The sequence below is a fragment of the Pseudorca crassidens genome, chromosome 20 (genome assembly GCF_039906515.1).
Source record: "Pseudorca crassidens isolate mPseCra1 chromosome 20, mPseCra1.hap1, whole genome shotgun sequence".
Classification (NCBI taxonomy): domain Eukaryota; kingdom Metazoa; phylum Chordata; class Mammalia; order Artiodactyla; family Delphinidae; genus Pseudorca; species Pseudorca crassidens.
The window spans coordinates 9,790,039-9,816,217 of NC_090315.1; the positions used below are offsets into that span (position 1 = coordinate 9,790,039).

The window sequence follows — 26,179 nt, forward strand, 5'->3', positions numbered from 1 at the left end:
ACGCCGCTGGTTGGCCAGTGCGAATCACGTGGTTCTGGGCCGCATTGAGGCGCGCGCCGGTGCGACGTCAACGCAGACCACTAAGCTGTCCTGACCTGTGTACCGCCGCCCGGCCGCAGCTGAGTCCTCCGAGGGCCCGGGTCGGGCGGTTTGTTGAGTACCTTTGCGGCCGCCATGGACAACTCCGGGAAGGAAGCGGAGGCGATGGCGCTGCTGGCCGAGGCGGAGCGCAAAGTGAAGAACTCACAGTCCTTCTTCTCGGGCCTCTTTGGGTAAGAACCGCGCCGAGGGGTCCGGCCGGGACCTAGACTGAGAGGACAGAGGAGTCATAGACCGGGGCGGCGATAGAGACGAAGGGCTCGAACCTAGAGGACGGGGTGGGGGCGGCTTGCGGGGTTACGTGACATGGTCTAAGGCAGCAGAGGTGACACCGGCCGAGGGCCAGGGTGCCCGGGTTGTGGCATTGGCAGAATAGTTTGAGGAGAGTCTGTCCCAGATGGTAAAAGGGCCCTGGGCTGAGGACACCCAGGCCGAGGCGACACCATCTGGAGGCAGGAAGGGGACCCAGGTTGAAGATGGGCCAAGGGGCTGGTGGAGAACCTGGGCCGAGGGAGTATGGTCTCAGGCCTTGAAGAGGACCTGGCCTGCCGGGACTGAGGGAACCTGGGAGGGCAACCAGGTCAAGAAGCCTTTTGGAGCTCTAGGAGAACCTATTTGAAGGATCCCAGACGGGCGTCTTGGGTCCCTGGGACTGAGGACCACTGCCCGAGGGCTTCACCTTTCCAAGGCCTGGGGCGGTGGATTTGTGTGAACGCAGGGTCAGGGCGCAGGGCTAAGGTGATCCTGGGATGATGAGCCCAAGTCTGAGATGTGTGAGGTGTCTGGGATGGGTATGGCCTTGGTCACAGCTGAGTAGTGTAAGGGGACCTGACACCCTGAGATCTGAGCAGAGGAATCCTTGGGGTGATGGAGTTACGGCTTCTGAAGAAGCCTGGACTGGGAGGCTGGAGACTAAGGTGGGGTGAGGCTTGATTTAGGAACTGGAGGGTTAAAAGGGAGAGATGAGGGAGATGAGTAAACCAAAAGGGGCCGAAGGCCTGCTGTGTGATCCTTGAGTAAGGATTGGGTGGGCATTGTGAGTAGGATGAGAGTGGCGTGCCCAGGATACCGCTGAAGGGGTCTGGGAGACAGAACCAACACCTGCAGTGCGGCAGACATTTCTCATAAAGTTCACGTTGGCTCGTAGAAGTTGTTTGGCTGGCCATTCTTTGAGGAATTTTAGTGGCTTAGGAGTGTCAAAAGCCCTGGTTTGAAGTAGTTTCTGCCATTTCCTGACCTTGGGTAAGCTGTTTAATTTCCCTGTTACAGGGGAGCTTAGTGAAATCTATCTCAGGTTTGTTCCTAGTATAGAATAAGAATGCAAGTGCTTAGAATTGAGCCTGGGACGTGGTTATCACTCTGAGAGTGCTAGCTACCATTAGTGTTACTTCCAGGAAGGAAACAGGTGTGGAGCCTGTACGGGGCTGGTGGGGATCAAGGTAGGGGTCTGATGGGAGAAGTGGGGATGGGGGAGGTCAGAGCAGGGAGAAACGGTGTGATGAGAGAGGAGATGAAAGAGGTTGGGAACGGAACTCCAGGCCATGGAGACTTAATAGGGTGAGGGGAGGAGGCTTGAGGCCCCGGGTGGAGGGAGAAGAAGGCCACGGAGAACTGAGGAGGGTTGTGTTGCTCATCGGCCTGGGAGGAGAGCTGCAGTAGGCCGGGTGAGTTTGTAGTGAGTTAGGAGGAACTGTGAGGAGGGGGCCTCATGGAGCCTGGCAGCAGAGACAGGCAGAGGTTGGGGAGGACTGTGAGGCTGGGAGAGTCATCCAGAAGGCTGGGGAAGGGGCTTGCGGGGAGGACCAGGAATTGGGAGACATGGTGTTAGGAGGTTGGTAAGAAATGAAGTGGGGGAGGGTTCTTTCCAGGAAAGGAGATGGGAGCCGCTCGTTGTTATTTGAGGGTGGATTATGTTTAGTGAAAGAACTTGAGTAACCTGGCTGAGAATTGCCTGGTGTGGAGAAACATCCGGGGCTGATGGCCTGTATTGATTAGGTGAGAAATGTTTTATTTTGGAGGCTAAGAGTGGGGAGAGGGTATGTGTGTTTCTGCTTCCTTCACAAGGGGAGAAATAAAAGTGCAGTGTTCTGGGGTGGGACTAAGAGCTCAGTTTTCGGTAATGGTTTTCCTGGGTGGCTTTTGGTGTCTGGTCCCTTTGGACTGGGGGTTAGTGTACTGTTGGGCCGTGCTTGGAGGGAGCAGCTGAGTGAGACCCTGAAACACCTGCCACCTGGTTGGGAAGGCAAGATGAACGCTTGCTAAAACACTAGTAAAGCAAAATTGTCAAATGTGACTAAGGGCTAGATTCTGTCGTTTGTGGGAGGTTCCTGACCTGAGAGGAAGCTGCATGAGCTGAAGGAAGGTTCTGGTGAGGTGTGAGCTGGGCCCCAAGGAACCCTAGGTCATGCTAAGGGAGTGGGGGCTGGGGAAGGTGTTCTAGGCAGAGGGAATTGTGTGAACAGAGGTCTAGTGTGAGGGGAGGTTCTGCCCGAAATGATGGGGAACCAAGATCTAAAGGGAACAGGGATGGCTCCCCAGAGGAGAGACCTCCATCTGGGAGGATGAACAGGAGTTCCAGGGGTACCCTCTGGTGGGGGAGCACTGCTTCAGGCAGAGGATACAGTTTGAGCAAGGCCCAGATGAAGGTTTAATGCAGGGGCTTCCGTGTTAGCCCATAAACGTAGAATGGGCAGAAGGGGGTGAGACTGAACAAGAACCAGGCCTAGTCCTGGAGGGTCTTCTGACAAAGGGCTTGGATTTGAGGAGGTGTTGGAGAGTATTGAGGATTTTAATGGGGGCCTGTCTTAGCCTGTTCAGGCTGCTGTAACAAAATACCATAGGCTCGGTGGCTGATAACCAACAGAAATTTATTTCTCATGGTTCTGGAGGCTGAGAAGTTCAAGATTATGGTGCTGACAGATTTGGTGTCTGATGAAGACCTGCTTCCTCATAGACAGCTATTGTTTCACTGTGTTCTCACATTGTGGAAAGGGCGGTGGGAGGGGTGAACTAGTTCTCTGGGGTCTCTTTAATAAGGGCACTAATCCCAATCATGAGGGCTCCACCCTCATGACCTAATCTCCTCACAAAGGCCCCATCTCCTCATACCATCACCTTGGAGGTTAAGGTTTCAGCACATGAATTTTGGTGGGGGACCCAAGCATTCCATCCATAGTAGGGCCAGTGCTGGAGGGTTCCCATTTGCCTTGTAGAAAGGACTGCAGCAGCTGGTGTTGGGGAGAGTGAAGACGGTGACAGTAATAATAGCTGATAACGTTTATTAAGTGCTCACTCTGAGTCTGAGTCCGGCCTGGGCCAGGCGCTTTACCTGTGTCCTCACAGGTAGTCCTCACGACATCCCCGTGGAGGTGGACAAATGGGGGCTTAGAGATATTGGTATATTTGCCCAGTCCTCTGGTGAGTGGGAGATCGTGTTCACACACTGTCCTGTCTGATCCCAAAGCCCTCTTGCTGCCACACAAAGTTTGTCCTTGATGCTCGGGCCCATTTCAGGGCACTCCGTTTAGGGAGGATGTTGGCTAACTAGGCGTCTTAGGGAGCTTTCCTTCCTCTGATTCCCCCATCTTCCCCACCCACGTGACAGTTTTCTCCAAACATCTGAAAGAAAGAGCAGGTGTATTCATCCCAGACCCTTCAGCTCCAAGAGCGGTTGCCATGGTGCAAGGCTAGCGCACAGGACAGGGATGCAGACGGAGACCGAGACCCTCCTGACCAAAGCCTGTCTGCCGGAGGGGCCAGCCCGAGAGGACTTGCCTCATGGGCGGGAACCACTCCTGACACCTTCCCTCTGGAACCGGGATTGCTGGGGTTCAGCGTTTCACAACCCGCTGTGGCTTCCGAGGACTGGAGCGGGGAGTGTCAGGGCTCAGCTTGTCCCTCTTGCTCCTCCTTCCCCTTTCAGGAACCTCAGCGATGACAGCAGCCCAAACTGAGAGGTCTCTGCTCATGTCAAAAGGGCCAAGGAGGGTTGCTCCCGCCTGGGATCGGGGGCAGCCCCGTCACCTTAGCTGTTAAGGCCTTCTTTGCTCTTCGTTGTTTCTGGGCTGCCAGACACTAGGGGGCTTTGGTGCACCAGCAGCCTGGGAGGGAGGCTGTACCAGCCGGCTCACAGATCCGAGCTGCTTCTGTACCTTCCCTCCCCTCCTCAGCTCCCCTGCCAGGGCTCAGGAGATGGGAGAGCAGCCCAGACTTCTGCTCTGGAAGCAGAAAGGTGGCGATTTCCCAAAGACGATGCAGTTGTGGAAAAGGAGAGGGGAGATGCAAGATGCGCTTTTTCTTCCTTCCTGCTGCCTGTCTCCCGAGGGATCCAGACTTCTTGCTGTACCCCTTCGGGATTGCGCAGATTCCAAACAGTGGTTCTGTTCCTGGTGCTTTTTCTCATCCCTGACATCTCCCCGTGACCCCTTCCCCCAAATCCAAAATAAAAACTTCTTTCCACTCAGATACCAGTGTGTTTAGCTAAGTTTCTTCTTCTTTGAACTGAAGATCATAGTAATACCTACTTCGTAGGATTGTCCTAAGGAGAGAATGAGGTTATGCATGTGAAGCGCTGCGAGCATGGTGCCTGACCCTGGTGAGTGCTTATTAAGTACTTACTATTATCAACAGTATTAGTATTGGGTATTGTGATTGGAAGTTGAGCCCGAGGCGCTGGAGAACTAGAGATAACGGGGTGCTTTCTGTGCACAGACAGCAGCCTGCAGATCAAATGTTGACACAGTTCCTGCTTGAACCGCTCTTGGGCACCAGCAACCCCTGGGAGCCCTGGAGGCTGGCTTTCCTGAGGCAGAGATTGCGGCCAAGGTCCTCTGGGTAGGTGTCCCCCATCCAGGACCCCCCTGGGCCCTTGGCTGAGGAGTGCCAGCTTCCAGACCACCCTCCACCTGCAGAGCACGCAGGACCCCGGGGTGCCGGTGAGCTGGGCACCGAGGTGACTCGCTGTCCCCTGCCAGCTGCCAAGATCCACAACTTCAAACGCAGCCTCTCTTGCCTGGGCTCAGAGTGGAGGCTTTCCTGAGGGGACACAAGGCTTCCAGGGGAGCCGGCTGTCATTTCCCTGCAGTCTGAGGGTTCTGCCTCTCTTGATGGATGGGACCCTGCTGTCTGCTCACACAGAGGTTTCGACACTCCTGTTTGGAGTGGGGCTACTGAGAGGCAAGGGTCTTTCCAAAACATCTTTTAAGAATAGGAACCATTGGGCGCTCTGGCTGGGATGAAGGAATCCTGTTGGGTTGCAGAGGGCATCCATATAAGAACCGTGGGAAGGCCTGCTGGGCCGTGTGGGAGGCGTGGCCGCTGCCTTTGAGCTCACGGGCAGGAGGGCGATGGCCCGGGAACCAGCCCCATCAGTGTGGTGTTCAGTGGGTGGGGCAGGTGGGAGGCCCCCGGCTCTGTGGAAGCCAGGGGAGGGGCGCCGCTTAGCTAATCTGGAGGTAAGGCGATGAAGCCCACACTGCGATGCGAAAGGAGAACATTTCCAGAAGCTGCTCTCTCCGCCAGCCTGAAGCGAGTGATGCTCTCGTTGGCTGAGCACCTGCTGTGTGGCAGGCGCTCTCCTGGCTGCTGCCTGCGGGGGCAGGGGGTGTTCCTTGTGCCTCCAGCAGGCCTGCCGGCTGTGGTGTCTTAGCCCCACTTACAGCTGAGGAAGCAGAGGCCGGGGCACCACGAGCCAGCACTGGAGCCCAGGCCTGCCTGACTGTGGTCCTCGATTTTTCCACCCACACTGAGCGACTCTAGAATTCCCATTGCCGGGCGGCCGGCAGCCCTTGGGGTGTATTTCTCCTCCTTCATATAATAGCAGCTGTTTGAGCGCCTGCCCCGGGCCTCACTGTGCTGTGTGCCAGGTACTGCGCCTTCTCATCCTCGGGAGACGCCTCCCAGGTCAGGCTCATTGTCTCTGTGTTACAGATAAAGAAACCAAGGCTCAGGGATCACTAGCCCAAGGCCACACAGCTAGCAAAGTGCCCAAGGCTGACCTCAGCCCAGGTCTCTCGGCCCCCAAGTGCATTCTCTCTCTCCCCATTGCCCGTCCAGGCATTTCACAGCTGGGCAGTTAGTGTGTAATACTGGATTCTTCCGTCGTTCCTGGGGCCCTACGGGAGCTCGATGCACCGCAGAGCCAGAGGGGCAGCAAGGGGCTTAGCGCTCATGGACGATGGAGGAGGAGAGGCCGAGAGATGCCCAGAGACCCCGCGGCTCTGGCTCTGCCAGCCCCGGTGCAGTCGGCAGGAGGGCGAGGCTGGGGGGGCCGCTGCTCCCGGTGCCAGGGGCCTGTTTTCTGATGTACCTTCAGCCTGCCACTCCGTGAGGTGGGCTAGGGCTCAGCGGGGGGCTGGCTTAATGACTCCCTCGGGGCCTCGAGGCTGCTCAGGCTGGCTCCCGCTGAGAGCAGCATTTCCTCCTCAGATGAGGGAAACCTGAGCAGCGCTGGCTGTTTCATCGACCGGAGAGGCCGGAGCAGGCAGGGAGCTTGTGCGCCCCCTCCTTTTCCAGAAGACTCTCGGACACAGGGAAGGAAGCTTCCTGGATCACAGGGTGAGCAAGAGGCAGGGCAGGTTCCCCGGCCCTGCCGCTTCCCGGCAGCATCGGCTTGGGCCAGCCCCTTCACCACTGTGAGCCCCAGCTTCCTCCTCTGTAAGCCAGGGTCATACCTAGAGGGTGACTGTGAGGTTCTCTGTACTGCTTCAGGTGGCACCTGGCAGGCCACTGTAATGAGTCGTGAGGATGCACAGCAAAGGAGAGGAGGTCGGGGCCGGACCGGCCCTTGGATCCATTCTTCCCGGGGACCTTCAGGCCGAGGAGGGGGCTGAGGGCAGGTGTCTATGGTGCCGCAGAAGGACAGGGGTTTAGGGAGTGTCGGGGACCTAACATGGGAGTTACTCCACCTGCCTTGCCTTCTGAGGCCCTCAGGAGACTGCAGGTTGGGTGGGTGGCTTGTTTCTGGGAGCTGGGAAGTGCCCAGGGGATGGAGAAAGGAAGGAGGGAGGCTGAGACTCTGCCCTGCGGACCCCCTGGCCCGGGTCCCACCAGGCTATCTGTGCATGCCTGGCACCGCCCCCTTCCCTCCATATGGCAGCCACTGGAGGATGGTGGCTGTGCCTGGGAGACCTGAGACTGCTTCCTCCGCCTTGCGGAGGGGAGAAAGCAAAGCTGAGTGGGGTAATTATAGACAGCCCTGCACCAGCCCGGCCCAAACCAGTTCCCTCTATTCCCAGTGTGGCTCAGAGCTGTGTGATGGGAAGGACGGAGCAGAGGCAGTTTGGGGGGATCGGTGGGGGGAGGGACAGTCAGCTCTCACAGGCACTGCCACCTGGGCTCTTCAGAAGATGCAGGGCCAGCTAGCCCCTCTGGCCCTTGTGCAGGGGTCCGAGGGAGGCCTGGTTTCTTTCCCTCAGCGAGTTTGTGGGTTTTGTCGGGGAGGCCACTCTTAGATAAGTGACCTGACCAAGGAGAGAAATCCTGTAGTAAACAATGCAGGTGTATCACATGCGGAGACAGCTTGGAAAAGCAGAGGAGCTGGGCTCTTCTTCCTTCTGCCCGTTCTTGCCTTGCAGAACGCTCCTTATTATAGGGCCTAAACCCTTGTCCTTGCTTCCAGCATGGGGTCCCCCGTCCACCTCTCCAGCCTCAATGCCTGCCACTCCCTGGACCATAGCCATCCTGGTCCCCTTCTCTTCCTTGAACTGGCCGAGTTTGTTTCTGTCTCAGGGCCTTTGCACGTGCTGTGACTGCTGCCTAGAATGTGCTTCCCGCTTCACATGGATGGCTCCTTCGTCATCTCTGGGGACTAAGCTTAAATCTCACATAGTCACAGCAGCTTGCCCTGACCTGCCCATTCAGAGAAGCCCCTCGTCCCCCGGTCCCTCTGCAGTTGTCTTGCTGATGTCCTGTTCACTGAGGGTCAGGCCCTTCTCCTTTGTTTGCTACTGTTACCTGCAGTGCTTGGCACGTAATAAATGCTCAGATATTTGCTCCCCAGTTGAATAAATGGCTATGTGAATGGTTTCTCCTTCAGGATTCGCCAGGGACCCGAGCCATATTACTTTCCCCTTTGATGACTCCACTTCCATCTCTAAAGCAAGAGGCTAGAGCTCCAGAGATTCTCCTGTCATCGCCTGGTCATGGGAGTGGCCAGGACCCAAGCTTTGAGGGGAAGGAGAAGGCAGGCCTGGAGGCCTGAGCAGATGTTAATCCCTCTGGCTTTTCCACCCACAGTTAGAATCAGTGAGCCAGCACGGGGTTGGCCCAGCTTCGTCTGGGATCATAGAATTTCAGCCCAGCAGCTGACAGGCCTTGTGTTCTGAGTCTGCCCCGTCCCACTGAGCTGCGACAAGCCAGCTGGGGCTGACTCTGCTCATTGTTATCACTGGGCTTTGGGCCTCTCCGTGGTGGGACGGGCCATTTCTGCTCCTCCGGGAACCTGAGCTTTTTCAGAGAATGTCTGGGTCTGGAGAGGACTTAATTGCACCCATAAGGAAGGGAAGGATGCGCTAGGGGACCCATGGGGTGGGCAGATCTGGGGTTCGGCCTGTGAGTGCACCTGACTCCTTTCAGAGAACCTTCCAGAGAAGATCCCCCAGGGGGTTTTGTAGCCTGGCCCCCAGGGACCCTTCTGAAATCTCTTCTGCCCAAAACTTGTGAAAGTTCCTCACCTCTCCAGGGCCGGGAGTGGGTTCACTCCAAACAGGGGCCCCAGGCCCAAGGCGTCTTGTGCAGCTGTGGTGGGAAGATGGGGGAACCCAGCAGGGTGGAGTGTGGGAGGTGTGTGTCACCACATCCCTCAGGGCTGCTTTCTGGGGACAGCAGAGGGTGGGTGCAGTGTCAGCACAGCCCCAGAAGGCAGAGGGGAGACTTTTCATCTAAAGCAGCTTACCTGGTGCGATTTGGATTCAGGAAGCCAGGATTCCAGCCCCAGCCACCCTGCCAGCCCGCCCTGGGGGTATTGCCTTCCGATGTTACCTGACATGGGACAAGTCACTGGTGGCTGCTTCCCAAGAGGTCAGTCTAGGTCAGCTTTTTCCCTCCCAGATTCGCCTGATCATCTGAATCATCTGAGGCCATTGTTACAGATCTGGATTGCAGGCCCCACCCAGACCTGCTGAGTGAGATCTCCAGGGAGGGTGACTCCGGGGCTCTGGTTTGATTATTATAACAAACATCTGATGTGCATCCAAAGCGTGGGCACGCTGGCCCTGCCTCACCAGCAGTGCACAGGGCAGGGGTGCTCCCCATACTGCGTCCAGAATTATGTCGGAGGCCCTCACCCTCTGTGGCTGGTGTCGGCAAGGTTCCAGGGCCGGTTGACACAGGGCTGAGGGCTAGGACAGTGAAGATGATTTATTTGTGTGGCTTTATTTTTTTTTGTGGGTTGGGGGGGGCGGTGGCCGGTGGGCAGCCTCACAGCTTGTGGGATCTTAGTTCCCCAACCTGGGTTGAACCTGGACCCCGGCAGTGAAAGCGCCGAGTCCTAACCACTGGCCCACCAGGGAATTCCCATTATTTTGCCATTTTAAATAATCTTGTGCTGAACATCCTTGTAGCTTCTCTGCTTAGTTTCTTTGTTTTTTCTTTCTTTTTTTTTTTTCTAGTTTATTTATATATTTTTATTTTTGGCCGCGTTGGGTCTTCGTTGCTGCGCGTGGGCTTCTCTTTGTTGCAGAGCACAGGCTCTAGGTGTGCAGGCTCAGTAGTTGTGGCACACGGGCTTAGTTGCTCCGCGGCATGTGGGATCTTCCCGGACCAGGGCTCGAACCTGTGTCCCCTGCATTGGCAGGCGGATTCTTAACCACTGTGCCACCAGGGAAGTCCCTCTGCTTAGTTTCTTAGGATAAATTGCTAGGAATGTAATTCATTGCTGGATCACAGAACCCAACGTAAATGCTAATATTTAAAATATATACATATCTTTTTTCTCGAATAGGAAATATGCAAACGATTTTAAAATCCAGACAGTCCTAGCGAGGGATATGAGTCTGTCTCCCACACCTGGCACCCAGTCCTACAGACCCCACCTTAGAGAAAAATACTCTATTTTTTGTGTGTGTATTTTTCCAGAAATCTTCTATGTTTACATGTATGTTTCTGTTCTCACCCTCTTTTTCTGTTTTGTTTTAACACAAGTGGGAACTTTCGGTGTACATATTTAAAAACAGTATTTCTTTATATGTCTGTATCATTATATATCTGCCTAGTCGTGAATTGGCAGCAACACGCTTTTAGGGTTGAGACGTCTTCATTGGACAGCTGCAGTGTGCAAGGGACAGGGTTAGGGCATTGAGGAAAGGACAAGGTGTCCAAGGATGGACTCTTCCCCCAGAATGCTTTGCAGTCTTGTGGGGAAAAGGGATTTGCAGAGAGCCTGGGATCCAGTGGTCAGCACCGAGCATCTGAGCAGAAAGTGGAGGAGACTGTCAGAGGCAGGGCTCCTGGGGGTGGTTGGGAAGGGCCCCCCCCACACAATGAGGGTCCAGCCCAGATCTGCCCAGCGAGGGCCTAGCCAGCCTTTGCATGGGGGCTGGGGGCCACCAGTTCCATCTCCCTTGAGCCCGGGCAGAGGCCTGAGCTGTAGCTGGACTTGGGAAGCTGGCTTCATGGGGACATGCTGGGGCTGGGGCCACCATCCAGCGGGCGATGTAAGGACACATCTCCACTGTCGCTGGGGCAGAAGGCTTGCTTTTTCCTTTTTTGGGGGGACCTCACTGTGCAGCATGTGGGATCTTAGTTCCCTGACCAGGGATCGAACCAGTGCCCCCTGTATTGGAAGCTCAGTCTTAGTGAACCGCCAGACCCCCAGGGAAGCCCTGGCTTGCTTTCTCTTTGATACCAGATCAGATCTTTCTCTTACCTGTTTTTCCTTTCCCTTTTCCCAGAGGCTCATCCAAAATAGAGGAAGCATGTGAAATCTACGCCAGAGCAGCAAACATGTTCAAGATGGCCAAAAACTGGAGTGGTATGTGATCCCTGCTAGAGCGCCTCCTGGCTCTTTCTCCTCTTTCCCCTCAGCTTCCAGTCCCAGAGGCCTGGCTGAGGCCTCAGCCTTGCAGCTCCCCCACCAATGCCATCTCCAGCTTTACAAACCCACTGGCCTGCCATCTGGTCATTCCGAGCCCACTGGGTTGTTTTACAACTTGGGTCACAGGGCCTTGGAATGAGAACTTAGAGGATAAGGATAAATAGATTATTGAATTCAGATAGACCCATGTAGATTATGAGCTCTTTGAGGGGTTTCTCCTTAAATTCAGAATTTCAGGTTTCCAACAAGGACCTACTACTATATAGCACAGGGAACTGTATTCAATATCTTGTAATAACCTATAATGGAAAAGAATCGGAAAAAAGAATATATATATATGTAAAATTGAATCACTGTGCTGTACACCTGAAACTAACACAATATTGTAAATCACCTATACTTCTACTAAAAAAAAGAAAGAAAGAATTTCAGGTTTCCGTGGAAGCAGTTCCCTAATACTTCCATCAGAGTCTGAATTCTGGGCTGGGGATGATTCAAGTGGTTCCAATAATAACATTAATCATGGCTCCATTTATTGAGCACTCTCCTAAGCACCAAGCTTGCATTATTTAACTGAATCATCACAGCAACACCATGAGCGTCAGTACCATTAACATCCCCATTTCACAGATTTGGAAACTGAGGCTTGGCCCAGCCCTTTGCCCAACACGCCACGACTAGTGAGTGACTGAAGCAGAATTCAGAAACCAGAACTCTGACTCTGGAGCTGGAGGGCTTAACCTGCCCCATGTGGCTTCCTGACCTTTGGAGCCAGAGTGACTTGGATCTGTGTCACAGCTCAGGCTGGCCACGTGACCCCAGGGAGGTTACCTGGCCTCTCCAAAACTGTTTCCTCCTTAGCACGGCAACAGGGAAAGGAACGGTCCTGACCCTGCGGGGCTGTCATGTGGGTTCATTGAGATCAGTCGTCCCCACGCAGAGCAGTCAGCCCAGCACAGTGGCAGCTGCGAGCTCCATTTCCCACTCCTATTAGCAGCACCCCTCCCTCTAGAGTGGGAGGGGAAGCCCTTAGAGAACTCCAGTCAACAGACTGGCAGACTTCAGGAGCACTTACAAGGTCCCCAGCCATCTGTGTGCTCTCACTCCAGTTGGGGCAAGACACACACACACAGTATCATAGTATACTGGAAGGGCCTCTTCCCGGAAGAGGGCATCCCAGGTCACGTGCCTCCTGAGACTCTCACAGGCTGTGTTGGTGGGCGGAGTGGCCCTTCTGACTTGGCCAGGAGGGGTATGGTCAGACCCTGGCAAGGCTGGAGCTTGGGTGGCGTCCGCCAAGGAGAGGTGGGTGGGCAGGGAGGGGCTCTTTTTTCAATCTTTTGGCCACACGGTGCGGTATGCAGGATCTCAGTTCCCAGACCAGGGATTGAACCTGTGCCCCCTGCAGTGGAAGCTCAGAGTCTTAACCACTGGACTGCCAGGAAAGTCCAGGGAGGAGCTCCTGGAGGTCCAAGGGGCCAAAGATCTGTTTGGGAGCTACCTGCAGGCCTGGAAGAGAGGTTCAAAAAGCCAGCGCTCGAGCCCTTTGGGGGCTGACTTCATAACATGGCTTCAGACATCAGCAAGATTGGATCAAGAATATCAAGCAAAGACAGTGTTGAAACCCAGGGAGGAACTTTCCGACTACAAAGGAAACGAAACCTGGGATGGGGCTGTGAAGGCGGGGTGTGGAGGCACAGGGCAGAATGGACTGTCGTTTTCTGAGAATATTTTTGGTGTCCTGAAAATTAGAAGAGCTTTTTCCTAAGCTTTCATAGCATGTGTTATGCCTAGAGCCAGATCCTATGTGTATTTTTATATGCTCCTAAGGTAACAATACCATTAGAGAAAGAATATTTCTTTTTCAATCGCATAGATGGTGCTTCTCTCCTAAAATTTGTCACCTCCCTCCTTCCCCCAAATATTCAAACAAAACTCTTAGGCCTTTTTTTTTTTTTTTTAACTTTTCCCCCAATGATACTACTTCTCTGGAAATTCTGCACTCAAGTTTGGAGCCCTTAAAAACAAGAAAGAAATCATGCATAGTGAAAACCTGGGTGGCTTTGTCTAGCCTCCTGCTCTATAGGTACAGGATGGGGGCCAGGCCCTCTTGTCCTCTTCCAGCTCAGGAATTCTGTGATTCGGACTCAGCTGGAGGAGGACGAAGGGCAGGGGCCTCAGGACTGAGCTGGCATTGGCCATTGGAGCTCCCAGTTAGCACAGCCCCTACCCTTTGAGGAGAAGGGGTCCCGCTGTCTCCCACAAGTCAGATAGGTTAGGAGCCGGAGACGTGGGAACAGGATGGCTTGGGGCGCCTGGAAGGTGGCAGTTCGCAGCTGAGTACAGGACAGCCTGGGCTTCAGGTGTGGTCTCCGCCTCCCTGCACCCATGGGCATTGGTCCCCACGCTCTCAAGTTCGTGGCATCTCGTCCTGTTTCCCTTTCTGGACGTGAAGCCCCTGGGGGAGTGGACATTGTGAGGCCTCCTTGCCACTCAACCTGCTGCGACTCTGGACGAGGGACCGGCATGTGGACAGAGGCAGGGGAGCCGGAGAGTTAGATTGAAAGGGCTGGGGGCCGTGTGGGGAGAAGTCAGTCTTGGAAGGGGAGAAGCAGTGGGGGGTCTGGGGTAGCTGTATCCTGATTGCCACTCTCTTCCCCAGCACCCCCGAGCAGCCCCATCCCACGGTTCAGCCGGCACTCTGCCGGGGATGCTGTTTCCAGGTTTCCCTGGGCTGGGGGTGCGGGCAGCAGCTCTGGGGTCAAGAGGCCCGAGGTCGAGGCCCGAGGTCTAGGCCTGCACCTCGGCTCACCCCGGCCAGGCTCTTCCTCTCTCGGCAACTCTGCCTGCCCCTGGAGAGCTCGACCACCTCCCCGGGCCCTGTCTGAGCAACCTAAAACGTGGAGCCCCCCCCTAAGACGGGGATCCCCCTTTTCTGTTCCAGCTGCCGGAAACGCCTTCTGCCAGGCAGCCCAGCTGCACCTGCAGCTCCAGAGCAAGCACGACGCGGCCACCTGCTTTGTGGACGCCGGCAACGCGTTCAAGAAAGCCGACCCCCAAGGTGAGGGCCTCTGTGGGCTGCTGGAGCTGGCAGCCCAGAGCGCCAGCTGAGCCCCAACCCAGAGGAGGCCTCAGGTTTCCGACCCAAGATAGTAGGCAATAGGCTGGCCCGGAGGCGCTGGCGCTCTAACTTCAGAATTGGCTCCCTTCCGGCTGGCGTTGGCATCGCGCTCCAAGCCTCCGCCTCCCCTTCTGCTCTGTGCCTGCAGCTGATCGCTCCCCTCCCCTCCTGGAGCCTGGGAGCATTTGGGAGTGGGAGTTACATTTCAGACCCACCGCATGCCAGGAGAGAGGAAAGTCTGTTCTGTTGTCAGAATTAACATGCGAGAGGGGGTGGGAGGGGGTTCAGAGACCAGCCAGGTAGGAGTTGCTGCCGAAAAAGGAGCGGAAATTATCCTAACCTGGCTTCCCTACCCCCTGGGGGGTGGGGATGGGGTCAGAGAGAACTGATCCCAAAGATGTAGCTGCAGAGAACAAGTTCCTTAAAATGAGAGCGTGCTGGGGACAGAAGCCCAGTTTGGGACTGACTCACTGTGAGGAAACCGTTTTTGTCCCCCTGGGCTCATTCTGAAGTAGAAGCGCAACCCAGTGGGTACCAGACTTCTGGATTTCGTGGAGCTGGAATTTTATTTATTTATTTTTTGCGGTACGCAGGCCTCTCACTGCTGTGGCCTCTCCCGTTGCGGAGCACAGGCTCCGGACGCACAGGCTCAGCGGCCATGGCTCACGGGCCCAGCTGCTCCACGGCATGTGGGATGTTCCCGGACGGGGGCACGAACCCATGTCCCCTGCATCGGCAGGCGGACTCTCAACCACTGTGCCACCAGGGAAGCCCGGAATTTTATTTTATTTTATTTTATTTTCATTGATTTATTTATTTATTTATTTATTTCCCGCTTGCGTCTCCCCGGAATTTTATTTTTTAATCATGGTGCCAGACATTGGTTGCCAACTTTTAATTTTAACAAGCTCATTTTTTTTTTTTTTGCGGTACGCGGGCCTCTCACTGTTGCGGCCTCTCCCGTTGCGGAGCACAGGCTCCGGACGTGCAGGCTCAGCGGCCATGGCTCACGGGCCCAGCCGCTCCGCGGCACGTGGGATCTTCCCAGACCGGGGCGCGAACCCGTGTCCCCTGCATCGGCAGGTGGACTCTCAACCACTGCACCACCAGGGAAGCCCAACAATCTTATTTTTTTAAATGACCATCTACTATCACTATTCACTCATAAGAGAATGGGAAATATATGCATATTAATTTTTTTAAAAGAAAGGAGATGCATCACCTTGGGATAAAGGCCTATCCTTCCCAAGAAAGGGCAGTTGTCACCAGTGCCCGGGGGTCTCTCCAAGGATCTGTGAGCACTGGTTCACACACCAGCACTGGGGAATTGGTGGTGGATTCCTTATCGCCATCGGGACATCTAGTTCCCAGTGGAGGATTTGGCGTCTGTGTGGACCAAGTAGCTGTTCTCTGTTCCCAGACTTGACGGGTGGTTCCTGTGTAGCCGGGTGTCTCACACGTGTGAGCTCAGGCTCAGCAAGAACCGAGGGGAGGCCTTGTGACTGGGTGGGCCGCCGTCGCTCCACACAAAGCTAAGTGCACCTGGCTGGCAGCGCTGGGCCACAGGGCCATGTGGTGATGTGATGATGACCCAGGGTGACCTTGGGTTTGTTTTCAGCTCAAATCACCCAGGGAAGTCTGTGCGTCCCCCGCAGAGGGCCCCCACCCCCAGCCTGCCTTCTCTCTGGGAAACTGGTCAACCTGCAGACGCTGCCCTAGCATCTGTGACGTTCAGCTGCTGCTCCAAAGTGACTGGAAGGACTGATGTCTGGGGCGGGAGCTGAGGCCAGGCTTCATGGCATGTGCACAGCGCCACTTGCTCTTCAAACAAGCCCCTGTGCTTCTGGGGGACAGGCCCCACCTGGCACCGTGATGTCGCGTCCTTCCCCAGCTTTTGACCTGAGCCTTTTCAGCTAGCAGCAATGCTCTGCAGGGTGTGTGGGGGGTGCTAGGGCCCGGGTCTGGGGTGTGGCCCGGTGCCTAGCCTCCGGAAGCGTGGAGAGTGGCTGAGGCGTCGGTGGGAAGGCAGCAGTGGTTAGGTGTGGTGACGTGCCCATCTTGGGGCTCAGAGGCCAACTTGGTTTCTCTAGGGATCAGATCAGCGAGCCTGGTTCTCTGCCCTGGATGCTGAGGTGGGAAGGGGTGGATTTGGTGCTGGCGGTGGCTCTCAGGGAACAGGAGGCGCTGTGGCACAGGGGAGAGCCTAGTGTGGGCAGAGCCGGGAGCGGTGCCGGCTGGGGCTCCAGCTTTTTGGTGCTGAGCCGGGAGCGGTGTTGGAGCGGCAGCGTCCCTGCACCACCGCATCTCGACTGCCCACCCCAGTCAAGGAGGGTGGGGCTCACTGTGGTCTCTGAGGCCCGGGGGAGCCTGCTCCCCTGTGACCTCGGGGAGACACCTAATCTTTTGAGTCTCCATTTCCTGGTCTGGTAAAGCAGAGACCACACGTAAGATAAAGCACAGACGTGCCCAGCACAGCCCTTTGAGTGTGATAAACGTCCAGTACGGGGCAGCCCTCGGCTCCCATCAGATGGGAGCCTGGCCTGGACACCCCCTGCCTCCACCCCGCGCTGCTTGCCGTGTGAAGCAGAGCCGGAGGGCCCATGTGGATCACTGCCGCGTTTCCCCAAGCAGGCGGCCAGCTCCCCGGGGCCTCGCTGCTTGCCTCACCTGCCTCAGAGGCCTCGCCCTGTGTCAGCACTTCGTACAGGAGTCCTGGAAACGCCCCCCTCCCCACCACCGACAGGCAGCTGAGCCTGTGCCTGGGACTGCCAGGGTGGAAGGAAGCGATTAGGCGCATGTCACTGCTCTCCCTCTGTGAGTCTGCCCTGAGTGTGGGCCGAGGGTGGCCTGCTGCCTCCTTGGTGGCTGAGGGCAGAGGGGGCAGGTGATGACCACAGCTGTCATTGGTTCTCAGCCACTGCCGGCTGCTATGGGTAGACTCAGGCCAGGGAGGCCTCTTACCCTGCCCGCCTGATAGCTGGGCCCAGGGGTGCGTGTGTGCGCACACGTGCACCCAGGGCAGCGCAGTGGCCAGACCCCCACTTGCCCTCCCCCATGTGCTCCCCCAACCTCACTGCCAGCCTCACTGGATACCTGCTGTGTACCAGACACGTGGCGTCTTCCTTCTACCCATTCCACTTCTTCGTGGGGTTCTGCGATTTGCCCCCTTGTACTGAGGAGACCTGTCTCCCTAAGCCAGCGCCTTCCCCTCTCTGGGCCTCAGCCCTCCCTGCCCACCTTCTGGGGCTGGATCATTCCCAGAGCCCCTTTCTGGCTCCCAGTTTCTGCAGGTGGCTGGTCGGGGGCAGGTGTGCCGGGGTGCGCGGGCTGTTCACCCCCGGGGTCCTGGTGACCGGAGATAAGCTGGTTTAGCCAGTATGTTAGCAGGTAATCCGCTAGTGCTCTGGCTGGGGTGGCAGCTGGCAGCCTGCCGCTTTCAGAGACAGCTGTCCTGGAGCGAGGGGACTCAACCTTGTGACTCCATGCTGCTGCCTGCGGGTAAGCCTTCTTCCCCTATTGCCACCGCAAGGGCCGTCTTGCTGACGACACTCCAGGCCAGTGCCAGCAGGCCCGGGGCGGCCGCTGCAGGGGAGCCTGTCCTGCCAGGGGAGCTTCCGGCCTCCCCCTCCAGGGCTGCTAACCTCACCCGGGCAACCTTTGCCACTCTGCCCATAGGTGCCTACTTGTGCGCCCCATCGTTCCAGGAGAGGGAGCCTGTGAGTCGCTTGCAGGGGGGACCTGCTGGCCGCATCCAGCCCCCTGGGTGGAGAATGGAGCAGGGTGGGGTGTGCACAGCTCACGCACTGCAGCCCTACCCCTGGTTCCTTATCCTCCTTACCACTGGGTTGCCAGCTCATCAGTTACTTCCAGAAATGCTCTGTCACAAAATCTGTGTGTGTGTTTTAAAGTAACACTGCTTCGGGCTGTATTTGTTTGTGGTGTTCTCTCCCTTTTCTCCTTCTCTGCCCCTTTTTGCTTTCTTTCTCTCTTCCCTGCTGCCTCAGGCTTCCCCCATCAGCCTCAGAACCTTGACCCAGTGGTGTATGCTCTCTGAATATTTTAGGGGTCCCGAGGGGGCTTTCAGAATTGGACCCGACCTACCAATCCTCCCTCCCCCAGAGTAGTGCTCACAGACACCCCCTTTTGGCCTGTAAATTTGGGGAGGGCGCTTGTGGACTCCCTGAAGGGCCAGCCACAGGTCTGGGCCTAAGAGCCTCTGTTCACATGTCTCCCTGCGTGACGAGACCATTAGCCCCTTGAGAGCAGACACCGGGCCTGCAGTTTCTTTGCAGCATCTCAGCCCAGTGGGCCCTGCTGACTTTGGAGACCCCAGCGGCAGACCAGGGGGCTTACAGATGCTGGACTGTGGGGTGAATTTTCAACCTTGCCCCAGCTCAGAGCCCACCTGCTGTGGTCTGTCCAGGTTCTCTGTCCGTCTCCTTCCATCTCCCCCAACACCCTTTCCTCCTGAGATGCATTAAAATGGTGTTAAAAAAAAATCCACCCGAGAGCTCATCTCTATCTGCTAGAAAATGCCACCCACTCATGCTTCCCTCTATCCTCCAAATAACTTGTCAAAAAAAAAAAAAATGCCTTTCCCAAATTTAAAAACTTGCAAAAGGTGGTACAACAAAGGTACCCCAATTCTTCCTCCCAGGTGCCACCCCAGTGTGTGTGTTTTGTCGGTGAAACCTGTGGCTTGAGGAGCCAGCAGGCAGCAGTGCCAGGCGGAGGAGGGTGCAGAGGGCTCTGCTGCAGGCTGGGATGTGGGCAGAATAGTGGAGACCCCAACCGCAGGGGCCTCAGCATCACAGCACCCAGCCGCCTCCTGCCGCAGACGGAGGCCAGGGGATGCAGCTGGTTCAGGGTCCCACCGTGAAAGGGTGGCAGAGCCCAGGTGGGACCTGGCCGTTCCTCCGATGTCAGCCTTTGCCGCCTCTGCCGGCAGCTCATCCTCAAGGGCAGGGCCTTGGCAGGTCTGGCCCAAAACACCCACGGGAGTCTGGCCACCAGCTGGCTATGCCCTGTCCCAGGGGTTGCTGGGAAGGTGGTGGCGTCGTGTTGGCCCGGGGGAGAGGGCAGCTGTATCAGCAGGGCTCCCCTGAAAGCATGTGCCCGGCAAGTCACAGCAGAATAAATTAGCCTGACCAGGTTTCCTGCATCTCGGGGATCCCCTCACCTTCCCTCCCTGCTCAGGTGCGTAGCCCTGGCCTCTCCCAGTGCAGCCCTGCACCTTGCTCCTCTCCTCGGCCTCTGCTGAAATGACTTCACCTTCTCATTTCTCCTCCCTGCCTTCCTTTTTCTCTCCCCAGAGGCCATTAACTGCTTGATGAGAGCAATTGAGATATACACAGACATGGTAAGGGTCACTGCGTGTCCTGTCCACCCCGTTCCAAGTCCTACCATATTGCCCCAGCCTCCCCTCTCCTCCTCCGGCCCTGAGAGCAGGCGGGAGACTGGCAGGGTGAGGGGTGTCACCGGAGCCGGGCTGGGCTGGCTGGGTCCTCACACAGCTCCTCACCAGCCTGGCTCCTGGTGGCAGCTCCCAGCACGTCACAGGGGCTGGCGGCCCCTCCCCAGGTCCTGCCTCTGGCCCCCCACAGGCCGTCGTTGTCCTCACTCGTAGACGTCACTGCTGTTGGGGTCCTCGCGTATCCGGTGCGTTTCCCTTTACCCAGACACCCGCCGCCAGCGTCCCATTTGATTTGGGGAGGGTAGGCAGGGCCCAGAGTCAGCTCAGCCCCTGCCCTGCCCCAGGGAGCATCCCCATCGACAGATGAGGTCCAGAGAGGCTGCTGCTGGCCTGAGGCCAGGGAGCCAGGACAGTGGACCAGAGCCAGGCCCTGGCTCCTGTCAACTCCACTTTTTGCCCCTTCGCACTCTACCTTTGTCAGACCCCTCCCTTGGGCAGGAGCGTGGCCCCTGCCTCCTGCCGGGTCCAGGGCCATGCTGTAGTAGTGTCGTTACAGCGGTGGTAGCGGCTGCCATGTGTTGAAGCAGATGCTCTGAGCTGGGTGGTTTAGTCTCCCCTACAGCAGCCCCGTGAGGTGGGCATTGTTGTCATCCCGTTTGACAGTCAGGAAAGAGGGTCCCAGACAAGAGACGTGACTCGCTCAGGGCCCCACACCTACCAACAGGAGTCGCTGAGACCCAAAACTAGTCCTGGCTGAGCCCAGGGCCTTGCCTCTTCCTGCTGCCCTCAGCAAGGAGGTAGCCATGGACCAGGCTCGTGTGTGAGTGGCGGGCCAGGCATCTGGACCCCCACCGGGTGGAGGCAGGTAGGAGGTGCTCAGCCCCTCTGGGAGCTGGAAGGCATCCTTGGGGAAAGCCCTGGGTGCCTGCAGGGGAAGCTGGAGCAGGGGTTGACCTGTGAGAAGGGCTGTGTGGCCACACGGGACAGGGAGGCCAGGAGGGAGGCTGTCTCTTAGGCAGCGGGGAGCCTGTACCAGGTGACTCTGGGTTGGTCCTTCCGCCTCTCTGGACCATCTGTCACATGCCTCCTTGGGCCAGAGCTTCTGGCAAGTCCCTGTGCAAACGTTACCTCGGTGTTGCTCCATCTGCCTGTGTCCCCTGGAGACTCTGTGGAGGGACATGCCCACTGTCACCCAGTCAGGGCAGCACTCGGACCCAGGCCGCTTATGCTAGAGCCTCCCTTTTAAGCCCCGTGCCCCTCTGTCTCTTGGGACCTTCTTCTGCACACCTCCCCTCCCAGGGGCGGCTGAGGATCCAGCTTCGGGGACCCGGAGGGGTGTGGTTGAGCTGGGACGGGGCACTCAGGACGCCCTTCGTCCTGAGGGCTCCTTCCCACGTCTCACCCAGGGCCGGTTCACCATCGCGGCCAAGCACCACATCTCCATTGCTGAGATCTACGAGACGGAGCTGGTGGACATCGAGAAGGTCAGTGGCAGGTGGGGCCAGGCCAGTGGCCGGGGAGGGCTGCCTAGGCCAGTCCTCTGAGACCAGGACAGGAGCATGGGGCACCGGCAGAGCCTGGGTAAAGGGCTCCGGTGAGTCCCGGGCCATATTGCGCCCAAAGGTGATGAAGGCTGCATTGGCCCCTCGCCCTCCCCCCACCGCCCGTGTCTCCCCAGGCCATCGCCCACTATGAGCAGTCTGCAGACTACTACAAAGGCGAGGAGTCCAACAGGTACCCCTCCTGCCCGCCCCAGCCCCTCGGTGAGGGCCCCAGACCCTGCTACCACCCACCTCCCTCCCCTCTCTCTGCCCCATTCAGCTCTGCCAACAAGTGTCTGCTGAAGGTGGCTGGTTACGCGGCGCAGCTGGAGCAGTATCAGAAGGCCATTGACATCTACGAACAGGTGGGGGCAGGCGGGGCGGGCATGGCGCCCCATCCTGCCTGCCAGTGCCCCTCGTCCTGTCTCTCATCCTCTCTAGTGCCCTGCCCTCCCCCCCCCCATTCTCTGCACTTCCCTCGGTCATCCCCACGCCCTCACCCTGTGCTCCGCCTGGCTGAACACTCTCTCCACCCACGACCCCATGCGGTGTCACCGCCCTCTTCCTAGACGGGCCCTTCCCACACTCCTCACAGGGCGCTTCCCAGGCGGCCCCAGAGTGAGGCCAACTCTGAAGAACCAGAGTCAGGGAGAGAGTGGGAAGAATTGCAAGGCCCAGGGTAGCCAGAGGCAGCTGAGGAGCCTGCTAGAAGGGGCCCGGGAGGGGGTGTCCCCTGGGTATGCAGGCTCCCCTCTGCTGGGCGGGGAGGGCTGGGGTGGGGGGGGCCAGCCGCCCTGGTGGGCTCAGCCTGGCCAGGAGAAAGGCAGGCAGCTGGCCTCGGAGGAGAGCGGGGCGGGCGCCGCCTCTCATGTTCCCGCAGCCTGCCACCCCTCTGCCCACCGATGTGCCAGCCTCCTGTCGGGCCTGACAGCAGGGCCGCCTCTCCCTCCACCATCGCGGGCGCCTTGGGAAGCCCACGGACACCTGGCCTCAGCCCTGTGGCCACACCCCCACTCCCCATCATGCCCTGATCCTCGGTCACTCACAGACTGGTTGCTGACTTCCCCAGGGCCGGTCTCTCTTCTCCCTGCCCTCAGGGTCCTGGGTTAACAGGGCCCCACTGGGGAACAAACCCACTTCCCAGCTGGCCCCCAAGTGCCTGGCAGTGACCCTGGCCCTCTGGCTGCCCGCCTCCTCGTGCCTGCAGGTGGGGACCAATGCCATGGACAGCCCACTGCTCAAGTACAGCGCCAAGGACTACTTCTTCAAGGCGGCTCTCTGCCACTTCTGCATCGACATGCTCAACGCCAAGGTGAGCCCAGGCCCAGGGGCCCACCCAGAGCTTACCCCACCCCCCCACACACAGGGTGACTGCCCTTGGAGCACAGTGTCTGTCACTAGGCCGAGTCACCTCTTTCCCCTTCGGAGGGTAAGCCCCTCACTCACGTCTGGCCCCTGGCATTCGGCCTTTGAGCAGGAAATGCTTGTTTCTATCCCTGATTTCACTCGCTCAGTCCCTGTAGCCTTTGAGTTTCCAACTCCCGACTTGCTCAGTGCCAGGCTTTTTCCTTTGTGGGAGCACTTTTTGAGTCCTTACCGCACCCCATGAGGTTGATACCATGGTTGCCCCATTTTACAGTTGAAGACACTGAGGCTGAAACCAGAGTCCCTTGTTCAAAGCACATGGCTAGTAAACTGCAGCCCCAGGATTCCAGATCTTTCTGACTCCCAGTGTCATGATTTGAACCAGAGCCTAAATGCCAGACCCGCTTGTTCTCAGGGCTTCTTAGCAAGAGAGGGGTCCGGGCTGGGTGAGGGGTTGGAGAATGGCCAGGGAGAGGAGCTGGGTTCTCCTGGCGTCTGGGATTTCTTGGCGTCTCCAGCTGCCCCATCCTCAGCCACATGGTGTGTCTGAGCCCCACCCTTGCTCCCTTTGCCGGCATCCGGCAGGGCAGGTGAGAGCTTGGGCTTTGGGGTCAGGCCAGTTCAGATCCCCAACACGTCCCCTGTGCCCTGAGGTCACTACCATCTCTGGATCTGTTTTCTACTTTCAAAATAGGGTCACCATCGTTTGACCCTCCCCGGGTCCTCGTGAGGGTTAAACGTGAGAAGTGCCCGGCGTCAGGCCTGACACATAGGATGGGCTGTTATGAGGCAGTACCAGGCAGCTGTTGCCATTGCCCCTACCCTGGGTGGATCGGGTGCAGGAGAGGCACTGAGCACCGGCCTGGGGAACCCTCCTCCCTCCCCCAGGCCCCCGCCGCCCCCCGTCCCCTGCAGCTGTCTCTGCAGCCAGGCTTGCACTGAGCTCAGCTCCGTGAAGCACAGAGCCCAGTGTCACTGGAGGCTGGGGGGTGGCGCAGACAGCTGACTCGGGGCCAGAGCGGCCCCCGATCCCCTCGGCTGCCGGGCCAGCTGCTCCGAGGGCCCTTCTTTATTAACTTGTCCCCTTCGACCTCCCCTCCACCCTCGCCGACACTCAGCTCGCTGTCCAGAAGTATGAGGAGCTATTCCCTGCGTTCTCCGACTCCCGGGAGTGCAAGCTGATGAAAGTGAGTGCCGGGGGCTCAGGCCAGCGCTTTCCTGCGTCTGCGCTTGGAGCGGGGTGTGTGGATGGGAGTCTGGAGGCTTGGCTCTGGTTAGCACGATCACCGAGATTTGTACAGTACTTTTCAAGGGTCTTTTGTTTCCCCCTCGTCTGCCATTTGGGTCACCAGTTTCTGGATGAGACAAGTAAGATTCAGTCAACGATGGAGCTGGGGGCAGAGCTGGGAGGCTGCGGGATCTCACACGCACACGGGCACGCGTGCACACGTGATGTTCTGTGTTAGTGATGCGGAGGGCAGGGCTGGAACACAGCCCCTTTCTTCCTGTCAGCATGGGAGTCCCCCGGACTTTCACTCACCCAGATAGTGTGCGTGTGAATCTCATCCAGGTCAGGCCTCAGGCCAGCCTGGGCCCCTGAGCCCCACCTGCCATTCTCTTGCAGAAATTGTTAGACGCCCACGAGGAACAGAACGTGGACAGCTACACCGAGGCGGTGAGTGGCTGGCAGGGGTGGCTGCCCTTGTCAGATGTGGTCCCATGAATTTCACACTTTTTTTTTTTTTTTTTTTTTTTTGCCGTACGCGGGCCTCTCACTGTTGTGGCCTCTCCCGTTGCGGAGCACAGGCTCCAGACGTGCAGGCTCAGTGGCCATGGCTCATGGGCCCAGCCGCTCCGCGGCATGTGGGATCTTCCCGGACCGGGGTACGAACCCGTGTCCCCTAGCATCGGCAGGCGGACTCTCGACCACTGTGCCACCAGGGAAGCCCAATTTCACCCGTTTTTGTCTCCAGTCCCAGCCCCTGGCCATGAACTCCTTTCTCCAGTCGCTGCAGAATCCTCACAAGTAGCCCCAAGAGGTGCGGGGAGTGTTCTCCGCTTTTTAGAGATGATGGCACTGAGGCCTCTCGGGGCCAGAGCTGGGGTTGGAGCCCATATCTGTCTGTTCCTGAAGGCCAGGGTCTTTGCACCACTCAGAGTCCCCCTGGGTGAGCAGTTAAGGCTGTCTCACATCAGGCACTTCGGGTGGTCCTGGATGTGCAGGGAGGGAGGGAATGAGTCGCATCATTCCCTCTCCCCTCCCCGACAGCAGGAGGGAGGAGGAGCAAAGGGTGCCGGAGAGGCAGCATTGGGAGGGTCCCCCTTTCCAGCAGCTTCCCCGATAGAACCGTCCCATGGAGATGTTTCTCCCTTTCCTTACCCTGTTCTGAGCTTTCTGGAACTCAGTTACATCCAGCTTAGGCCCACGTTATGTCTTCCAGACTGTATCTGTCAAGCATGTCTCTCCCTGGGTGCCCATCACCAATCGTAGGCCTCTGAATGATGACAGAGACGAAACTTGTCAGGTCCATCCCGCCGCTTCGTCATGTCTCCAGGCCTCAATTTCCCATCCGTAAAACAAGAAAACTGGACTTTTTTTTTTCAACCATAAAATCTTTCTTCCCCCCAAGGGAAGCCTCACGCCCAGGCCAGTAAAGACACAGAAGGGAGCCGCCCCGGCTTGGGTTGGGGCCCACGCCTCCCCTTGCTCCTCCTCGGGGACTGAGGCTGACAGGGACACGCCTGGAGGCTCTTGGGAACAGAGACCATGGGCTAGGATTGGTGACAGGGCGGGAGCCAGGCGCGGAGTGGGCCGCCCCTCCTGACACCGGTCCCCCGGTGCACACAGGTGAAGGAGTACGACGCCATCTCCCGGCTGGACCAGTGGCTCACCACCATGCTGCTGCGCATCAAGAAGACAATCCAGGGCGACGAGGAGGACCTGCGCTAGGCCCGCCTGGCCCCCTGGCACCCATCTCCCTGCCCCGTCCGCTCTCCCCCAGCCTGGCCCTCCAGTGAGGATCGCGAAGAGCCCAGAGAGGTGGGGCCCGAGACGTTGGCTGCGAGACCTTCCCTCCTCCCCGCCAAGGAGTCTCGCAAGCCACGGCACAGGCTCCGCACTGCTTCGGGGGCCCCTGAGGCTAGGCCCGCTGGCCAGACGGTCATACTCTGTTCCCGCCGCATCCCTTGCCCCCTGCCCCTTTATTTAAGCCCCCGGAGGTACCCTTCTCCCCCCCGACACGCAGAGTCATTGATGCAGACCTATTTGCTGTGGGTGCTGCCAGGGGTCAGGGTCAGCATCTGGCCCCCCATCTCCCAACCAGCTGAGTCGTGAGGTTGGTGTCTCTCTCTCTACCTTTGTCCCCCAGCCGAGCTCTGAGCCCACGTAGCCACCGTGATTTGCTGTCACTGCTGGGGGTGGGTTCCTCCCCCAGCCAGCACGGGAGCCTCCCAGCCTCCTGCAGCCCTCACCTCTCAGGGTAGTCCCAGGCCCTGGAGCTCCGAGGGTCATCCCCATGCCCACCCCTCCATCTCCACCCTGCGCTTCGAGGTGTTGTTGGTGGGAAGCTGCAGCTGCCTGAAGAAGGAAATAAAAGACAACACTTGTG

General features: G+C 57.8%; 1 protein-coding gene across 1 annotated transcript; it reads left to right on the forward strand.

The window, feature by feature from the left end:
* Nucleotides 1-30: 30 nt before the first annotated feature.
* Nucleotides 31-26,179, forward strand: NAPA (NSF attachment protein alpha). The gene is made up of 11 exons (XM_067718887.1): nt 31-272; nt 10,989-11,068; nt 14,076-14,192; nt 19,565-19,611; nt 21,072-21,149; nt 21,344-21,399; nt 21,487-21,571; nt 22,414-22,518; nt 23,690-23,758; nt 24,196-24,246; nt 25,420-26,179. Exons 1-11 carry the CDS (start codon nt 175-177, stop codon nt 25,519-25,521), a joined length of 888 nt encoding a protein of 295 aa, XP_067574988.1. The 5' UTR covers nt 31-174; the 3' UTR covers nt 25,522-26,179.